General features: G+C 48.8%; 5 protein-coding genes across 5 annotated transcripts; 2 read left to right on the top strand and 3 right to left on the bottom strand.

Annotated features, from left to right (window-relative positions):
- Positions 1-1,174, bottom strand: T310_8225 (ZIP family zinc transporter; the record flags this gene model as incomplete). The annotated part of the gene is made up of 3 exons (XM_013468996.1): positions 1-36; positions 73-169; positions 236-1,174. Coding segments are annotated over 3 exons (1,072 nt in total), but the record flags the coding sequence as incomplete, so codon positions are not given.
- A 1,459-nt stretch (positions 1,175-2,633) lies between these two features.
- On the bottom strand, positions 2,634-4,280 carry T310_8224 (uncharacterized protein; the record flags this gene model as incomplete). The annotated part of the gene is made up of 1 exon (XM_013468995.1): positions 2,634-4,280. One exon carries the CDS (start codon positions 4,278-4,280, stop codon positions 2,634-2,636), a length of 1,647 nt encoding a protein of 548 aa, XP_013324449.1.
- A 793-nt stretch (positions 4,281-5,073) lies between these two features.
- T310_8223 (uncharacterized protein) lies at positions 5,074-6,898 on the top strand (the record flags this gene model as incomplete). Its single annotated transcript, XM_013468994.1, has 6 exons — positions 5,074-5,349; positions 5,414-5,472; positions 5,526-5,590; positions 5,651-5,696; positions 5,744-5,959; positions 6,019-6,898. The coding sequence occupies 6 exons, from the start codon at positions 5,074-5,076 to the stop codon at positions 6,896-6,898; spliced, it is 1,542 nt and encodes a 513-aa protein (XP_013324448.1).
- A 527-nt stretch (positions 6,899-7,425) lies between these two features.
- Positions 7,426-8,688, bottom strand: T310_8222 (LMBR1 domain protein; the record flags this gene model as incomplete). Its single annotated transcript, XM_013468993.1, has 1 exon — positions 7,426-8,688. One exon carries the CDS (start codon positions 8,686-8,688, stop codon positions 7,426-7,428), a length of 1,263 nt encoding a protein of 420 aa, XP_013324447.1.
- Positions 8,689-9,656: 968 nt separating this feature from the next.
- Positions 9,657-14,579, top strand: T310_8221 (Cleavage and polyadenylation specificity factor subunit A; the record flags this gene model as incomplete). The annotated part of the gene is made up of 10 exons (XM_013468992.1): positions 9,657-9,733; positions 9,907-11,897; positions 11,953-12,254; positions 12,331-12,501; positions 12,556-12,915; positions 12,974-13,172; positions 13,247-13,307; positions 13,361-13,814; positions 13,886-14,033; positions 14,098-14,579. The coding sequence occupies 10 exons, from the start codon at positions 9,657-9,659 to the stop codon at positions 14,577-14,579; spliced, it is 4,245 nt and encodes a 1,414-aa protein (XP_013324446.1).
- Positions 14,580-15,811: the final 1,232 nt, after the last annotated feature.

Raw genomic sequence — 15,811 nt, 5'->3', positions numbered from 1 at the left:
GAAAAAAGACATAGGACATTGAATTGTGCTTTACAGCTAAGATCATATTGTAACAAAGTCTATATATTTTACATGAGACATCTCTATCAATCTCAAGAATTGGCAATTGGGAAATAGACTGTAACCAAACACCGGGCTCAACTGAATGCAGGCTTGAAGAGAGATGCAACTGCGAACACAAAGCTGCTTAGGTCGAAATATATCCCCTCCCAAAAAATCATGCCCAAGCACCTACCAATGCCATCAGCATTGCCCCACTTGCCACTGCGATGCAAGCTTCAACCCTGCGTTTCCCCCTTAGAGTCTCGTAGCTCGAGTCACTAAGGAAGTCCTCCGCTAATAGTTCGACGAGGCCCGCGAAAATGAGGAGTCCACTGCTGACGGCATTAGTGAAACCAACCATCAGGAGGCCCATGGTGCTGGCGGGATCATAGAGATTATGCAGCACAAGTCCAATTGCTTGCCCAATTGGTGTTGTAGTACCGTACGCACAAGCCATGAGCCACGGCTTTGGTGATGATGGGGAGAAGAGATCAGGAATGAGAGACGCAATACGCGATCCCAGAGCAAATCCTTCAAATGTTTGATGGAAAGAAATGGCAATAAGAAGGACTATGAAGGATGTCCCCGTCGCAACACTGAGAGCCATGCCAATGAAAATGCTGTGGAAGAGAATACCAGCTTCTAGGAGAAGACATTGGAGTAATTGCCTCTGAGGATTCTGCAGCACGGTCCCATCGTCGACTTGACGTTGCTGGCGGTGCATAGAAAGATGGCGATGACCTTGAGTGAGAGAAACTTGCCGCCTTTTTTGGTGGCCCTGAGGATAGGATTCTTCATCCGTATATGGATCCAGTTCCTCCAGATCCAGGTCATCATCGTCACCGTTGCCATGGTTGGAGCCCTCCGCGGATCTCGAACCAGCCCCATGAATAGGTTCTGCAGCTGAAGTATCCATACCGTCCAGATTAGTCTCCCGTGGATTATTGTTCTGCACCTCGTGATGCTGAGCTGTATCGTTGTCCTGGGCCACATCGCCATCCTGTGCGGTCAATCGCACATATTCAGCCATGTCATCTGTGTATCCATTCATGTTTCCACTTCCTATTTCTCCGATTAGATCGTCGTATTCTTTTCCATGCAAATGCTTCGCTCCTCTTGTGGCGAAGACCATTTCGACCGTAACAACAGCAAAAACGGAAATCATTGACACAAATCCCGCCATAGCAGGATAGCCTTTGTTCCAAAAACTCGGCAAACAAGGGTTGGTAAGAGAGTTGAATGCGGTTGGGAGCAAATGGACAAAAGCCGTTGCAATTAGCACTCCTGTCCCGAAGTGTCTTGAGATGAAAAGGAAATGGCGTGGGATGGGTAGTCGCGGGAATCGGCGTGCTAAGATTGGAAACGAGCATGCTGATTCGAGAAGACCATCATTAACTTATGTTTCTCAAGACGTTGAAGGGGCCGCAACGCGCACCTAGAGTGCTGAGCACGAGGATCAGGAATAATGCAACAACGTGGAGCGAGGTGTTATAATACCCTGTCTCCCTTGAACCGCAAGTCGACTCGTCTGGTAGATTTGCATCATCATTATCGGCCCGTCTCGCAATCTCTGACTTCAAAAGTGAGATAGGGATATCATGCAGTGACCGGATGGCGAGTTCAAAGTCTGTGAATGACCGCTATGATTAGAAGATGCCATTTCTGTGGCGGGGTAAGATTGAAGGCGTCAAGAATTTCTCGACTCGACTCAAAGCTGTAAATGGCCCACTTGCACTCCAAAAATACAGTTATGAAGCCATTTACATCTATAGTCTCAACAGAATTCGTGGTGCAGCAGCACTCTTACCGGATGTTGGCATGCTAATGTCACGCCGACTGACAATCGTATTCATTGTGTCTGCCTCTTGTAAACGGAAATTTCCTGCACATCCATGGCCCGGGCAGGACTCGTAGTTACTGTCCGCGTTTACTCAACTCTCTTGCGGGGCTGTATGAAAGACCCAAAGTGTCGTTCACACTTCTTGAAGACGGAACGTCGATACTAAGAAAAGGCTGAACAGGGAAGGAATATAGCACCCATGGAAGTATTAAAGTAACACGTGAAAGAAATGGGAATGATGACAGCTAGAAGGCGCCTGTTTGCATGGGCTGGAGAATCGTGGTGGTTTACGGTGATATTGCTAAGTTATTACATCTATTCGTATGTGTTGGGACTCGTGCTGATGCGGCTAACTTGGCACTAAAGCGGGTTATCTTATCAATCTGCCAACGTCGACCGCCTACGTAAGGAGGTATGTAATATCCATTGAAGCTGGCTACAGCTCGGAGTAGCGTCTGTTCATTCAGACCATGTATGTATGTATAAAACTCTTTGCTGGACCGCAGAGGTCTCGTCAAGAGTCTCTTGTAGAAGAAGTGCCGAAAGGCGAATGATCCCAGAAAGCTACAGTAGATTTCCACAAGCCTGGAATGGATTATTTTCCATGCAACAATGTAATCTATCAGACAACAGAAAATGCAACACTGTGCAGCATTTTACCCATGATCTATAGTGAAACCAAGAACAATGCAGCAGCTGAGGAGACTGCAACAAGAACAATCATTTTCATCATGAAACCTGTCCGTAATTGTCATCTACTTTTAAGCTTTGTCCAGCCGCTGGTGCCTTTTGGACGGTCAGGACTCGGCCGGTCCGACGGTAATTTAGAACTCTCCACGACGTCGGAGTTGCATTCAGGCTTTGTGGTGTTGGCAGCCGCCTCCTCATCTTCAACTTCAGGCCTTAGTCCAGAAAAAAGGGACGAATCCTTTGCATTCAAAGTAGCCTGGTCTCGACCCTCCTCATCCCATTCTTTTTCTTCTAGGAGCTCCCATTCTGCATTTGCCATCTCTCCCAACAACGCAGATTTGAGTTTGTCCGCAACTTTCGTCGGTGTTGGAAGTTTCCATGTCCGCATGAACTCTGTGCCTTCCGCGGCTCCCAGGAACGAGTGAGACGTACCGTGAGAGTAATGACCAAGCATGGGAAAGGATTTAGTTCGCTGTATTATAGTCTTTGGAGAATCTCTGCCACTTTTGAGTTTCGACTGGAGGTCGCGGCCAGAAACGGCCCTCATGACCGTCACATTCTGAGCTGGGGGTGCAACAAGCAGCTGCCACATGTTCTTCCCAATATTACATATCTCTTCCCACGAGTCAGACCCGACGTTCAACCCCTGGGTGCGGCACAGCCAAGAGACATTCCACGCTAGCAGAGAGGCCCCCTCCAAGAACAGTGCATAGGTTGCGGGATCTTCCTTGGCAAGTCTCGGAAGCGTTTTATCGATGGAGAGTGGCCGAGGACGGGGGGATCGACGTGTATCAGCTCTTGATGCTGTTGGACTACTTGACAAGGAATGAGACGGAGATTTCCCGGAATATGGCACATCGCGTGACGAGTATGAAGCTCCGGGGGTGAATATAGTAGGCGTAGGATAGTTCCGGTGTGGGAGAGTGATTTCGGCGGGAAGTCTGAGGGAAAGGTAATGAGACACGAGAATCAGTAGATGAGCAATATTCGAAAAGGCCGTGGAAATCTGAGAAGGCGGAGCACCTGTCTTGAAGTTAGCATCCCATGGATCGAATCTGTGACAGGACCACGTGCCATTCATTTCCCGAAGATCGACTATGGGCACTCCTCCGATGACATAGCTTTCTATGATCTCATTGTTCCTCTTCCTCAGCTTTTGACGAAGCCCGTAAATGCTTGCAGCTTCTCGACAAAGAAAAATGCGGGATTCAGCGGTCTTGTTATGTAACGAGTGCCACAGGTGTTCCGTTCTTTTGATGCTATTCTGAATACTGGATAGCGCCGCGTCACGGCGTTCTGCCAGTTGGTAGGTTGCCGACTCTGCATCGGAGCGTCGCTGCTTCAGAATAGAAGCGCGCTGGTTGATCTCACCCCTTTTCTCTTTGATTTCGTTCCTCAACACCTCTGCCTGGGCGAGGATCGCCTTTGTCCGCTCTGATGACCGGGCTTGTTCGGTTTGGGCGGCTTGAATGGTCCATCGCGGGTTCTGTTTCGATTCTCCACCATCGTGTGTCCGGGCAGCCTCCTTGGCCTCGCTTTGTGGGGTGTTGCCGGTCACTGCGGCTTCGATCTCACGCCCAACTGCATCCTTCTCTAGTAAAACTCGGGCGTTCTCATATCGCAACAGATACAGCTGGCTGCGAGCACAGGTGGGACAGTAGAAGGGCAGGCGTGAGCTGTTCGTGCGAGAACATACGTGGCAGCTCATTTCAAGAACTATGGTCGCTGTCCGCTGCTAACGAAGAATAGAGAGGTAGCAGGAGTGCGGTTCCATGATCCCCAGGTGGATATCCGGAAACAGATGGAGCTGTCGAGCAGGACCTTTCGATGGCGGACGACAGATGGCACAGCGCTGGAAAGCCTTCATGACTTAAAACGCAAACGCATGGGAACTCAGGTCATAACTTAAGCCCTGTCAGATTTCTGCGAGTGCAGGTCTTGTCTGTGCCTGTGGCAGGAGGAAGGCGAGATAACATCGGCCTCGACCTGGCCGCCGGGAGTCGGCGGTCACTGGCACATCACCCTCACCGTGAGTCCGTGACCAATGGCTGCTGACCGCCGACGGTCATCGATAACGTCACCTGATGGCGCCAGGGAGCACTCGATCTGATTAGCTGGTCGAGTCGCGGCAGGCCCACTTTCGCTGGTACTGACGTCCGGGCGGGTTTCATAGGCTCTTCGAGTACGAGAACGGTATTGTGTTTGTTTGATCAGGTTTCGTCGTGTTGTTGTGATGCTCAGGACAGCGCCAGATCGGCCCGTAGGCCGTGTAAAGCTTGTTATCCCCTTTCAACTGCACTGCTCTACTAGACTGGGCAGTCATGACCGCAATTGTCTATTAATGCAATAATGATTGCCTTCTCGAAAAATTGAGGCCGCTTTATTATTTTTCTCTTCTTCTCTTTTTCCTCTTCTCCTCCCTCTCTTCTTATTGTTTTTTATTTTTATTTTTTTTTGAAAGGAAATTTCACAGGGCAAACTAAAGCTACCGCAAGCCGAAGATGGAGAAAACATCCCGGGAGGTTCGCGAAGAAGTCCAGGACAGGGAACATGTCGCTCCCGGTCTCAGCGCAGTAGATGGAACAGAGCAGGACAATTCCAGAGCAGAGTTCCAAAACGCCACACAGAATGTGGACAAAATGGTTAATTCGTTTCTCTCGGCTCAAGATCTTAGGAACTGTGATTGGGAGCAACTCCAAGAGATGTTTTCTGCGGCTATGGAGGAACATGCCCGAGTTGAACGAGATTTACAAGAGCAAACAAAACAGCTGCTTAAGGTACTTCGTTTTCTATGCAGACTTGTTTTCACCGCAGTCGTGTAATGTTGACACTCTACGCTAGATCTTTGTAACATGGTCACAAGTTCCAGTCTCCCGTGATGAAGACAGGTCCTTTAAGAGGTATCGTTTCTCGGCGGAACTTTTGTTGTCTGGCGGCAGCTAACAATTTATAGATTCAAAACCCGCATGCAACATGTGCAGAACTCTGAACTGCAGCTTGAGGAGAAGAGAAGACACTGTACGACATTATGAATATTCCCTGCAAATAAGGCATGATGCTGACAAAAATATTACATAGATGTTAATGTTGTCAAAGCTTTCGAAAGTGCTCTGGCGTTGCTGAAGTAATCTGCAAGACATCAGAGGGGCCCTTGATTGGATGTGGGGTCAGGCCCGCCTCCCAACAGCAGCTTATCAAACGATATCGACGACCTCACCCGGGCTTCGATGTACTCCCACCTAAACAGCCTCGTCACGTCGTCGCAGGAGAAGATGATATATCCCGTCAAGTTGTGAATATGGATGATGAACCGACGGAAGCAGACAGAAAGCTTCTTGAAAGATTAAATGCACTTAAACCATCTAGCGTGCAGCTAGACCGTCGAAAGTGCGCACCGATTTCATGCTGAGCTCTCGAAAGGGCCCTGCTAATTCGTACCACGTTAGGAAGCCTGTTGACTTTGCTTCTCAGTACTCTACACCGTTAGGTGTCTCAGATCTAAATACGCAGTTTCGAAATTTTCGATTACATTCGGGTGTTGGTTGCGAACATGACACACCACCAGGATCCTTGTTCGAGAATGGAGATGCCATTGAGGATCTACTCTCAAGTCTAGACTACCGTGACAGTTTACCCGAGACATCAGGGATTGATGACGCTGCTTCATGGGGATTTCTAAGCGATGCAAGTAGAACCGTGAATTGTCCGGAAGCGGCCGAGGTTGGACTAGGTCGAGGATCTGCTGACAGTCAGTTCCTGCCTACACCAGATCAGGGTGACTTCAACTACGAAGCAGCGAGCAACGAAGAATCTGATGATGGGAAAGCGGCAAAGTATGTTGAGAATCTTCTCAAACAGATTGACATGGAGGACCGTCACAAATCCCCACTGTCGTCCACATCGCAGGAAACGAAGGCTTCTCTCAAACGCAACTTCTCTTTTAGCAAAACATCCAGGTCAACCCCTGAAGCGGACTCACTCGGGTCCCCTCATGATGACAACCCGGGACGAACCTCGGCGTCGTCCACGCGTCAATGCCAGCGAAGTGATGATGGTGATGATGATCTATCTACTCGTTTCGTTGCTCTCGATCTCCCATCTGTTCCTGCAGAGCTTCCTGGGACGAAGAAGACACTGCGGACCACTGGAGATGACAAAGCACCTGATTGTTGTTGTATATGCTATGATAATGCCACTACTAAGTGCCTGGACTGTGATGGTGCCCAGCTGTTCTGTGTTCGCTGCTGGTGGGAGATGCACATGGACGAAAGCACCGACAACCCCGAGCGACAGCATAGGGCTATCAAATATGAGGCAAGTGTCTAAGTCATCTACTGTATCAGCTGAGGGGGTTGCATGTTAGTCAGAGATTATATATTAGCAAAGGGATGTCCTTCAGTGACGGAGGCAAATATTAGTAAGGATTATGTCAATATGGCAAAAAAAAACCATTTAAGCGAAGCGAGACCTGTAAGACCTGTAGTGTACAAGATAAGAAAATTATGTTAGCGCCAGCCATGGAGATATTAGCCAAAGAAGTATTTTTTACTCTGACGATTGGGATCCCTCAAAGATGAAATGAACCAACCCGCTCAGGGATAAAAGGTAGCCGGACTCATTTTGTTAGCACCAAAGACATGCATAGGTTTGTTATATTATGGCTTTCAATTTGCCTGTCCTGTTTCAACAAACTGAGTAGGCATGTGGATTACAACTCCCCGAGTCAATTTTATGAAGGGAAGAGTATGTCATATGCCCGACTATAAAACGATAGAAAAGAGCTTAGAGGGCATAGCGTAAAAACGATTGCGGAAAAGGGTCCATTCTAAAACAATACCAATGCTTCAAAGGCATCAATGAACATAATTGCTATCAATAGTCCTCCTGTTCCCTCGACCGGTGAAATCCCGCCAGTTGGCATTGAAGCGTCTCGCAGTACTGGCCAATAAGCCCTCCTCTTCAGCTTCCTCAGCGTCTTCGTCGATTTGGCGTTCATCAAGTTTGGGGGTGCGGAAAAGTGTCGTGAGGAAGACAATTAGGTATATGCCTAAAGTAAGGGAAAAAAGGAATCTGTTAGGAATCACTCCTTGAAATATTATGTCTGATACAAGATATGGTATCAAGCTTGACGGAAGAGAGGCCAAGGTACGAGTCTTACCAAGAAATACGAACTGTGCCCAGAAAAATACGATACCAAAGAATGGGAAATTCAAGGTAACACGGTTAAAAAACGTGCTGACAACGCTTGGAGTGCAGACCGCTTTCGCGGCCGGATTGTCCGCAAGCTCCGAACAGGGTTTGACAAGATCCGGGTAATTTTTGCAATCCGGCTGTTCTCCAGGATATCGCGGAGGTCTATCGCAGAATGTTTGTGGCCCAAAGGTTGCATACTGCGGAGCAACGATCATGGAGATGGAGTAATTGAGTGCCAATGTGATCAGGGTGAGCATCACAGTCGCCATGAGCAAAGCCTGTGGAGACGTATGACCCTTGCGGATTTGGAAGATCCTAATCCAGAGGAATCGAATACCAGCCGTTGCGATCCCCACAACAGAGCTACTGAAGAACAGCAGGACGAGCAGCGCAAAGAGTCCGTAGTCAAGTGGGAAAATCTTCGCAGCATTGACGAAGACCCAGTTGACAGGGTTGAAGACGTTGATATTACCAAGAATGTACCCGCAATGCTGCTTGCATACTGAATTTTTCGCCTTGTCAATCGTTGTGAGCAGCATGGAAACCCATATCAGGACTGCAGTCAAAAGAAGGACAATACCGCCGAGGAGCTTGAAGGGCCTGAATGCTGCCTCGACCTTGAACCATGATCGTATGATCCAACTCCGATGTTCTCCCTGTGCTTCCTCAATAAGACGCTGTCGCCGTATCAGCGTTCTTTCCTCTCTAACAAGGCTATCGAGTTCTCGGCGGTCTTTGGAGGATAGATCATCTGGATTCCCCCCGCAGCGGCCTTCCAATTGGCGTTGTCGCTCACGGTTTGCCTCAAGCTGCGAGGCTGTGCTGGCTCTCAACGTCGGACTTGAGATGGAAGGAGCAGTCTTGATAAGAGTAATTGGAAGTAAGGCAAGACCGGACGATGTGTACAGGACATACATACACATGCCAATGGCAATTAGGAGACCTAAAGCGAAAGCAAGGGCTCTTTCGCCATCTGCAAGGGAAGAATGTCAGCTTTTGCACATGGGAGCAGAGTCGACATCGCGCCAATCGTGCGGATCACCTACGGTTTGTTGTGAGCAACCTCTTGAAGAAATCCAGGTCCCGATCGCCAGTCTTTCCTGAGATCGGAACAAAAAAGCCCACAAGAAACAGGATAGCAGCTACCAGGATAAAAGCAATAGTGTATTTAAACGCCCCCCAGAAGCGTTTAGCAACAGTCTGTTCTCCTTCCTGGATTGCGACCTCGTCATACTCTTCATACCAGAAGTATGTAAAGGGCACCACTAGTAAGCAAAGCAAAGCATCCAAAGCATAGAGAAAATAATAGACAACTGTCAGAGAGAAAGTGATTTTGTCCACCTCGTCCTGGGAAGCCCAGTCTTTCCGTCGGCCCAGTTGGGACGAGGAAGTCGAGGACACGAGAGCAACATCAACTGGCTGTAGCAGTACCGTTGCGAGCAGAGCAGTGATGGTAAGGATGCAGACCAAAGTCACGGACGGTGAGCGATCCCTTGGAGTCTGATAGACATAGATAAAAATTGAAGCCACCCCAATCAAGACAGTAACCACAACGGCATATGCAATCCATATAAGGAATGGTTGTAAGAATGCCATGATCAACAGCTATGCATTGACTAGCAAGCACAATACGTCACATCCAACAGTTGGAGGGGAAGTCCAGCAGTCAAGAAAAAACCAGCCAAAGAAACAGGGAATTTGATATCATCAATCCATTCGTCTGAGACGATGACTACAGGGGAGCATTGATTAGCCTGATTCAGCAGCTGCCGTCATGGCTGCAAATTGAAGCTACTTGAACTTGAAGCTACCACAGCGTCGACGGAGAAGTTGGATCATGACAACAGGTTGTGGTTCCACGTGACCGAGCGGCGCGCGGAGCTACGCGCTAATGCTAAGCTCCGTCGAATCGCGATCGCCTCTTGGTTTATGCGTTTGCGATTCGCTGCAGCTAGATCCAGACTCAAGGTGAGCTGCACAAACTCGAAGCTCCTGCCAACAGGCAAACGGCCCTGCTAGACGCCCAGCCGTTGAGGCTCAGAGACAGGTCGCCATGGTGAGGACCGCCTAGTGGGGAAGCCTTGGTGCTGGGATTTCTTTCATTGATTCCCGAAGCTGGTTCTGTCTTATATACACCTCAGGATGCAATGTTATACTGAACTCTTGCCCCCTTCTGGGGTCACACACGCTCTCTCAGCCCCCTTTCTTTCTCCAACAGCCAACAATCTGGTGGTTGTCAAGACCTCTCTTCTTCAGATCTTTACTCTTGTCAATGTTGCCTCTGAGCTGGACGCTAGGGAGGCTGAGGACAAGGCCTCTCGAATAGAGACATCGCAAGATACAAAGCTGCACCTTATCGCCGAGTATGATCTGTCTGGGACGGTAACTGATATCTGTCGAGTCAAGATTTTGAATTCCAAAAGCGGAGGGGATGCTCTTCTCCTAGCTTTCCGGAACGCGAAGCTCAGCCTGATCGAGTGGGACCCTGACCGTCATGGTATTTCGACCATTTCGATTCACTACTACGAAAAAGAAGATGTGACTCGTAGTCCATGGGTACCTAATCTAAGTACTTGTGGCAGCCATCTCACGGTGGATCCCAGTAGCAGATGTGCGGTATTGAATTTTGGTTTGCGCAATCTTGCCATTTTACCATTCCATCAAGCCGGCGATGACCTGGTCATGGATGACTATGACCCGGATCTCGATGAAGAGCCTGCTGATCATGAGATGAAAGATGTTGTGCAATCTGAGAAGAAAGATGAGAGGAAAGACTCTTTGACCTATCAGACTCCGTATGCGGCCTCTTTTGTCTTGCCGATGACTGCCTTGGATCCTGCTCTGCTTCACCCGATCAGCCTCGCATTTTTGCATGAATACAGAGAGCCAACATTTGGTATCTTGTATTCCCAAGTGGCAACTTCGTCTGCATTGCTTTCTGAGCGAAAGGATGTTGTGTTCTATTCCGTATTCACGCTGGATCTCGAACAACGAGCATCTACCACTCTCCTGTCTGTTGCGAGACTCCCTAGCGACCTTTTCAAGATAGTAGCTCTCCCGCCGCCAGTGGGCGGTGCTTTGCTCGTTGGCTCTAATGAATTGATCCATGTTGACCAAGCTGGAAAGACAAATGCTGTCGGCGTCAACGAATTTGCGAGACAGGTTTCCTCCTTTTCGATGGCAGATCAGTCCGATCTTGCTCTCCGTCTAGAAGGATGTGTTGTCGAGCATCTGGGTAATGAAAACGGTGATGTGATCTTGTTACTGTCGAGCGGGGAGATGATGCTTGTCAGCTTCAAACTGGATGGACGGTCTGTTTCCGGTCTCTCAATTCACCCCATCGCAAATGGAGGGACGATTATGAATGCAGCTGCCTCATGCTCTGCCGTGCTGGGCTCGGGAAAACTTTTCTTTGGCAGTGAGGATGCAGATTCAATACTTGTCGAATGGTCCAATGTATCTTCCAGCACAAAGAGAGCCCGAGTGCAAGATGCAGATCAACAACCCGAATTTTCAGATGAAGATGGGGATGACAACGATGCCTATGAAGACGACTTGTACTCCGCTGCGCCGAAAGTGTCCTCAGACCACCGCCCTTCGGTCGACAATTCTATTGCGGGAGGCTACAATTTTCGGGTTCTTGACACGTTGACCAACATAGGACCCCTGAGAGATATAGCACTCGGAAAAGCATCGGCAAAGGCCGCTGATGGAGATCGTAATGTCTCCAGCGTTACCGCAGACTTGGAACTGGTGGCCTCTCAAGGATCAGATAAGAGCGGCGGCCTTGTTCTGCTGAAACGGGAGATCGACCCAAGCGTCATATCCTCTTTTGAGATAGACAATGCCGAGTCCGTTTGGTCAGTCAGCGTGAGCGAGGCGAAGTCCAAGACCTCGAATGATGGCGGCTCGTCGGTTCAGAAAGGAGCTGATTCTTATGTGATACTTGCTAAATCAACGTCCACTGATAAGGAAGAATCGGTAGTTCATGCCGTGAAGGGCAAAAGCCTTGAAGCTTTCAGGGCTCCAGAATTCAACCCAAACGAAGACTGTACAGTCGATGTGGGAACTTTAGCAGGAGGCACCCGAGTTGTTCAGGTACTTACAGGTGAAGTGAGGATCTACGATAGCAGTAAGTTATACCGATTAGCGTTTCCATGCAAGCATAGTATTGACTATTTATTTAGGTCTGGGACTTGCACAGATATACCCTGTATGGGATGAAGATACAAGTGACGAGCGAATCGCTGTTAGTGCCAGCTTTGCGGATCCTTATCTTCTCATTCTTAGAGATGACGCATCAGTATTGCTGCTCCAAGCCGACGAGAGTGGCGATTTAGACGAGGTGCCTCTGAATGATGAAATTTCTTCGAAGAGTTGGCTTTCCGGTTGTCTTTATGCAGACAATTCAGGCATGTTCTCTCCCATTGAGACAGACTCCCAAGGCAATATCCATCTGTTCTTGTTGAATGCTGAATGCAAGTTATTTGTGAGTGGAATTTCTCCTCCTGTCGCTCTATGATACAGCATACGACTATTCTTGGAGTGTACTGACACTTCTCTAGATATTCAGGCTTCCCAGCACAGACCTAGTTTCTGTGATCGAGGGAGTTGATTACGTCTTACCCATCCTGTCGGCCGAACCGCCCCCTAGAAGGTCTTCCACCCGTGAGACAATAACGGAGATTTTGGTGGCAGATATTGGGGAGTCGTATTGCAAATCTCCTTACCTGATAGTATGTATCTTCCTCATGCGGAGATATGGTTTTGCAGTTCTAACCTGAATATAGTTGCGGACGGGAACGGATGACCTTGTAATATACAGGCCTTTTCGCATCAATGATGACCTGGGAAAAGACCCTAGCAGTCTCAAGTTCTTAAAGGAAGTGAATCATACGCTTCCTAAAGTGCCGTCGGTGGCGTCTTCGAAAACATCCTCTGGAGGCCAACGGCGGACGAAATCACTCAGAAGGTTGCCTGATATTTCGGGGCTCAGTGCCGTATTTATGCCTGGCGCGTCTCCAAGTTTTGTCATTCGAACTTCAAAGAGTATGCCTCACCTAGTGAGCCTTCGTGGTGGGTTTGTTCGCGGCCTCAGCGATTTTAATGCTGCAGGCTGTGAGAAAGGGTTTATTTACGTGGACAGTCATGTAAGGCACCAGATGAATCCTGAGCCGCGATTATGTCCTGCTGAGTGATGAGGTATAGAACGTTGTCCGAACATGTCAATTGCCAGATGATACCCAATTCGACTTTCCTTGGACAGTGCGCAGGGTGCCCTTAGGTGAACAAGTTGATCACCTGACCTATTCTACATCATCAGATACGTACGTCCTGGGAACCAGCTACAAGGCTGATTTCAGACTTCCAGAAGATGATGAGTTGCATCCCGAGTGGCGTAACGAAGGTAGGTCGGGCAAGTCCCTGTCTGTTAGGCACACGATCTGATAGTACTTTTAAGTGATTCCTTTCCCTCCGCAGATTTACCAAAGCTCGGTGAGACTCCTGAGCCCGAAGAACTGGTCTGTCATAGACAGGTATGGTACCGCCGGTCAAGAGCCGAGAGTATTTAGACTAACGCTTCCTTTGTACCAGTTATCCACTTAGTGCAGCAGAACGTGTTATGGCTGTCGAGAATATCAATCTCGAGATTTCCGAACAGACGCGTGAGCGCAAAGATGTGATCGTTGTCGGAACCACATTTGCCCAAGGCGAGGATGTAGCAGCTCGTGGATGTGTCTATGTGTTCGACGTGATAGAAGTTGTTCCAGATCCCGAGAGGCCCGAGACAAATCTCAAACTAAAGCTTATAGGCAAAGAGTCGGTCAAAGGTGCTGTGACTGCAATATCAGGAATTGGGGGTCAGGGTTTCTTGATCGTGGCTCAGGGACAGAAATGTATGGTGCGAGGACTGAAAAACGATGGCAGCCTTTTGCCTGTTGCGTTCATTGATGTGCAATGCTATGTCAGCGTTCTCAAGGAGCTCCGAGGCACCGGCATGTGTATCATTGGTGATGCCCTGAAAGGTCTATGGTTCACAGGATATTCGGTATGAACTCCTATTGTTTGATTGGCCTATGTATTTAAAAACAAGGCGACGCTAACAAATTGGCACTGCAGGAGGAACCATACAAGATGACGCTGTTTGGCAAAGACATGGACGAATTGGAAGTGGTTGCTGCTGATTTCCTGCCTGATGGCAAGAAATTATACATCATCGTTTGCGACGGCGACTGCAATCTCCATGTGCTTCAATACGATCCGGAAGGTAAGTGTCACGTCCCAGTTTTACGTTTTAAGGAGCGAGATGTTTATCCTTTGCTTCGTGCCAGATCCCAAATCCTCCAACGGGGATCGACTCTTGAACCGCAGCACATTCCATATGGGTCATTTCGCCTCGACCGTGACGCTCTTGCCACGGACGGCCGTCTCTTCTGAACTAGCGATGTCCGACTCCGATGAAATGAGCATCGATGCTTATGTACCCCTCCATCAAGTTTTAATCACGACTCAAACGGGCTCGGTGGGACTGGTTACATCGGTGTCCGAAGAGTCTTATCGTCGTCTATCTGCTCTGCAGTCTCAGTTAAGCAACACGCTTGAGCATCCCTGCGGACTAAACCCGCGGGCATACAGGGCGGTTGAAAGTGATGGCATTGGTGGTCGAGGTATGATTGATGGGACACTTCTGTACCGGTGGCTGGACTTGAGTCGGCAACGAAAGACCGAGATTGCCAGTCGCGTGGGTGCAGATGAATGGGAGATCAGGGCAGATCTCGAAGCGATTGGGGGCAGCGGACTTGGTTATCTATAGAGTGGTGTTCTGGAGTTCATCATTGAACGATGTGGAAGACCGGGTGATTATGGCAAATGTCTCACTTAGAATACGACAAGAGGCGCGGAAAAAAATTGGACATTTACTATTCGGGATTTTAAACTAACCGAATAAACCCTCCGTAAAATACTGTCTAACTGAGTCGTAAATTGACTGTATTATTCATATATGAGTTAGATTTATACGACATCAAGGAGTTCCGCTCCAGGCGGAATACCAATACTCAATAGGACAGGCAGGCGAGGTTATCCATTCAAGGTGGAAACACGGTATGGCTGGAAAGATCATTTCTCTTTTGAAACCAATTCCTTGGCTCTCCTTTCCAGTGCCCTGATTTCCTCTGGTGAACTCCAGTCAGCGCCCTTTTTGTATGCACATCGGTCTTGAACACACACGCAAGGTCAAGCAACGGCGATCAGGAACTTACCATTCTTTTGAAGCTTTAGCTCGCTGGTTTCGAGCTTTAACCAAGCCCAGTAGAGGACCTGGTAGGTAAAGAGCGCGCCTAGAAAGACTTTGGCAAAGGGACGCCCAAATGGCCGGAAAGCTGCGATCTATATATGCAATTATTTAGAGCCCATGCTTCTACGGAAGAAAACATGAACCAGGAACAGAAGGGAGATAATGACTGACCCCATTCCTGAAGGAATTGGAATTTTCCGAGGCCTGGCGACGGGCAGATGAGGAAGCAAACGTTCTTCGCAGGAATGAGAAACGGGTTGCATCGCCATACAGATGCCTATGGGAGGATGATAACAGGCCCGAGCGGCCCAGTGGAGAACGGAATGCCCTTTCAAATCTCATTCTGCTGGGAACCAAGGAGCTCTATAGAAGTTCGTCTGCCTAACTGCTAAAATACATCTAGTTGGACCATTGCTCCGGAGTACTCGTCCAAACAACCGGGACTCCGCTGAGTCATCAGTCACGTGAGGATCAACCTGGGGATTGTTCATGGAGCGCGCTTCTGTGGAGTCGAACAGGCGCGATGGCAAGATGCGGGGAGAAGCCAAACGACGATAAAGTTCCCAGTGCCGCCATGATGCCTCTGGCTTCGATCATCAACATATCGTCCAGGAGTTTCAATCACGGTTTCCCAGCATAATTCCATGGACACCAAGCCGGATCTTTCGGCGATGGGTCGGGACAGCAGTCATTGACTCGCTCATATGCGAATTGGCGCCTCCGTGAGCTCTATGACGGCGCATCCCATT

Source organism: Rasamsonia emersonii, assembly GCF_000968595.1.
Source record: "Rasamsonia emersonii CBS 393.64 chromosome Unknown ctg1118621760682, whole genome shotgun sequence".
In the NCBI taxonomy this organism is placed as follows: domain Eukaryota; kingdom Fungi; phylum Ascomycota; class Eurotiomycetes; order Eurotiales; family Trichocomaceae; genus Rasamsonia; species Rasamsonia emersonii.
The sequence above is the reverse complement of the archived record's forward strand: the minus strand, read 5'-3'. Positions and strand labels throughout refer to the sequence as shown.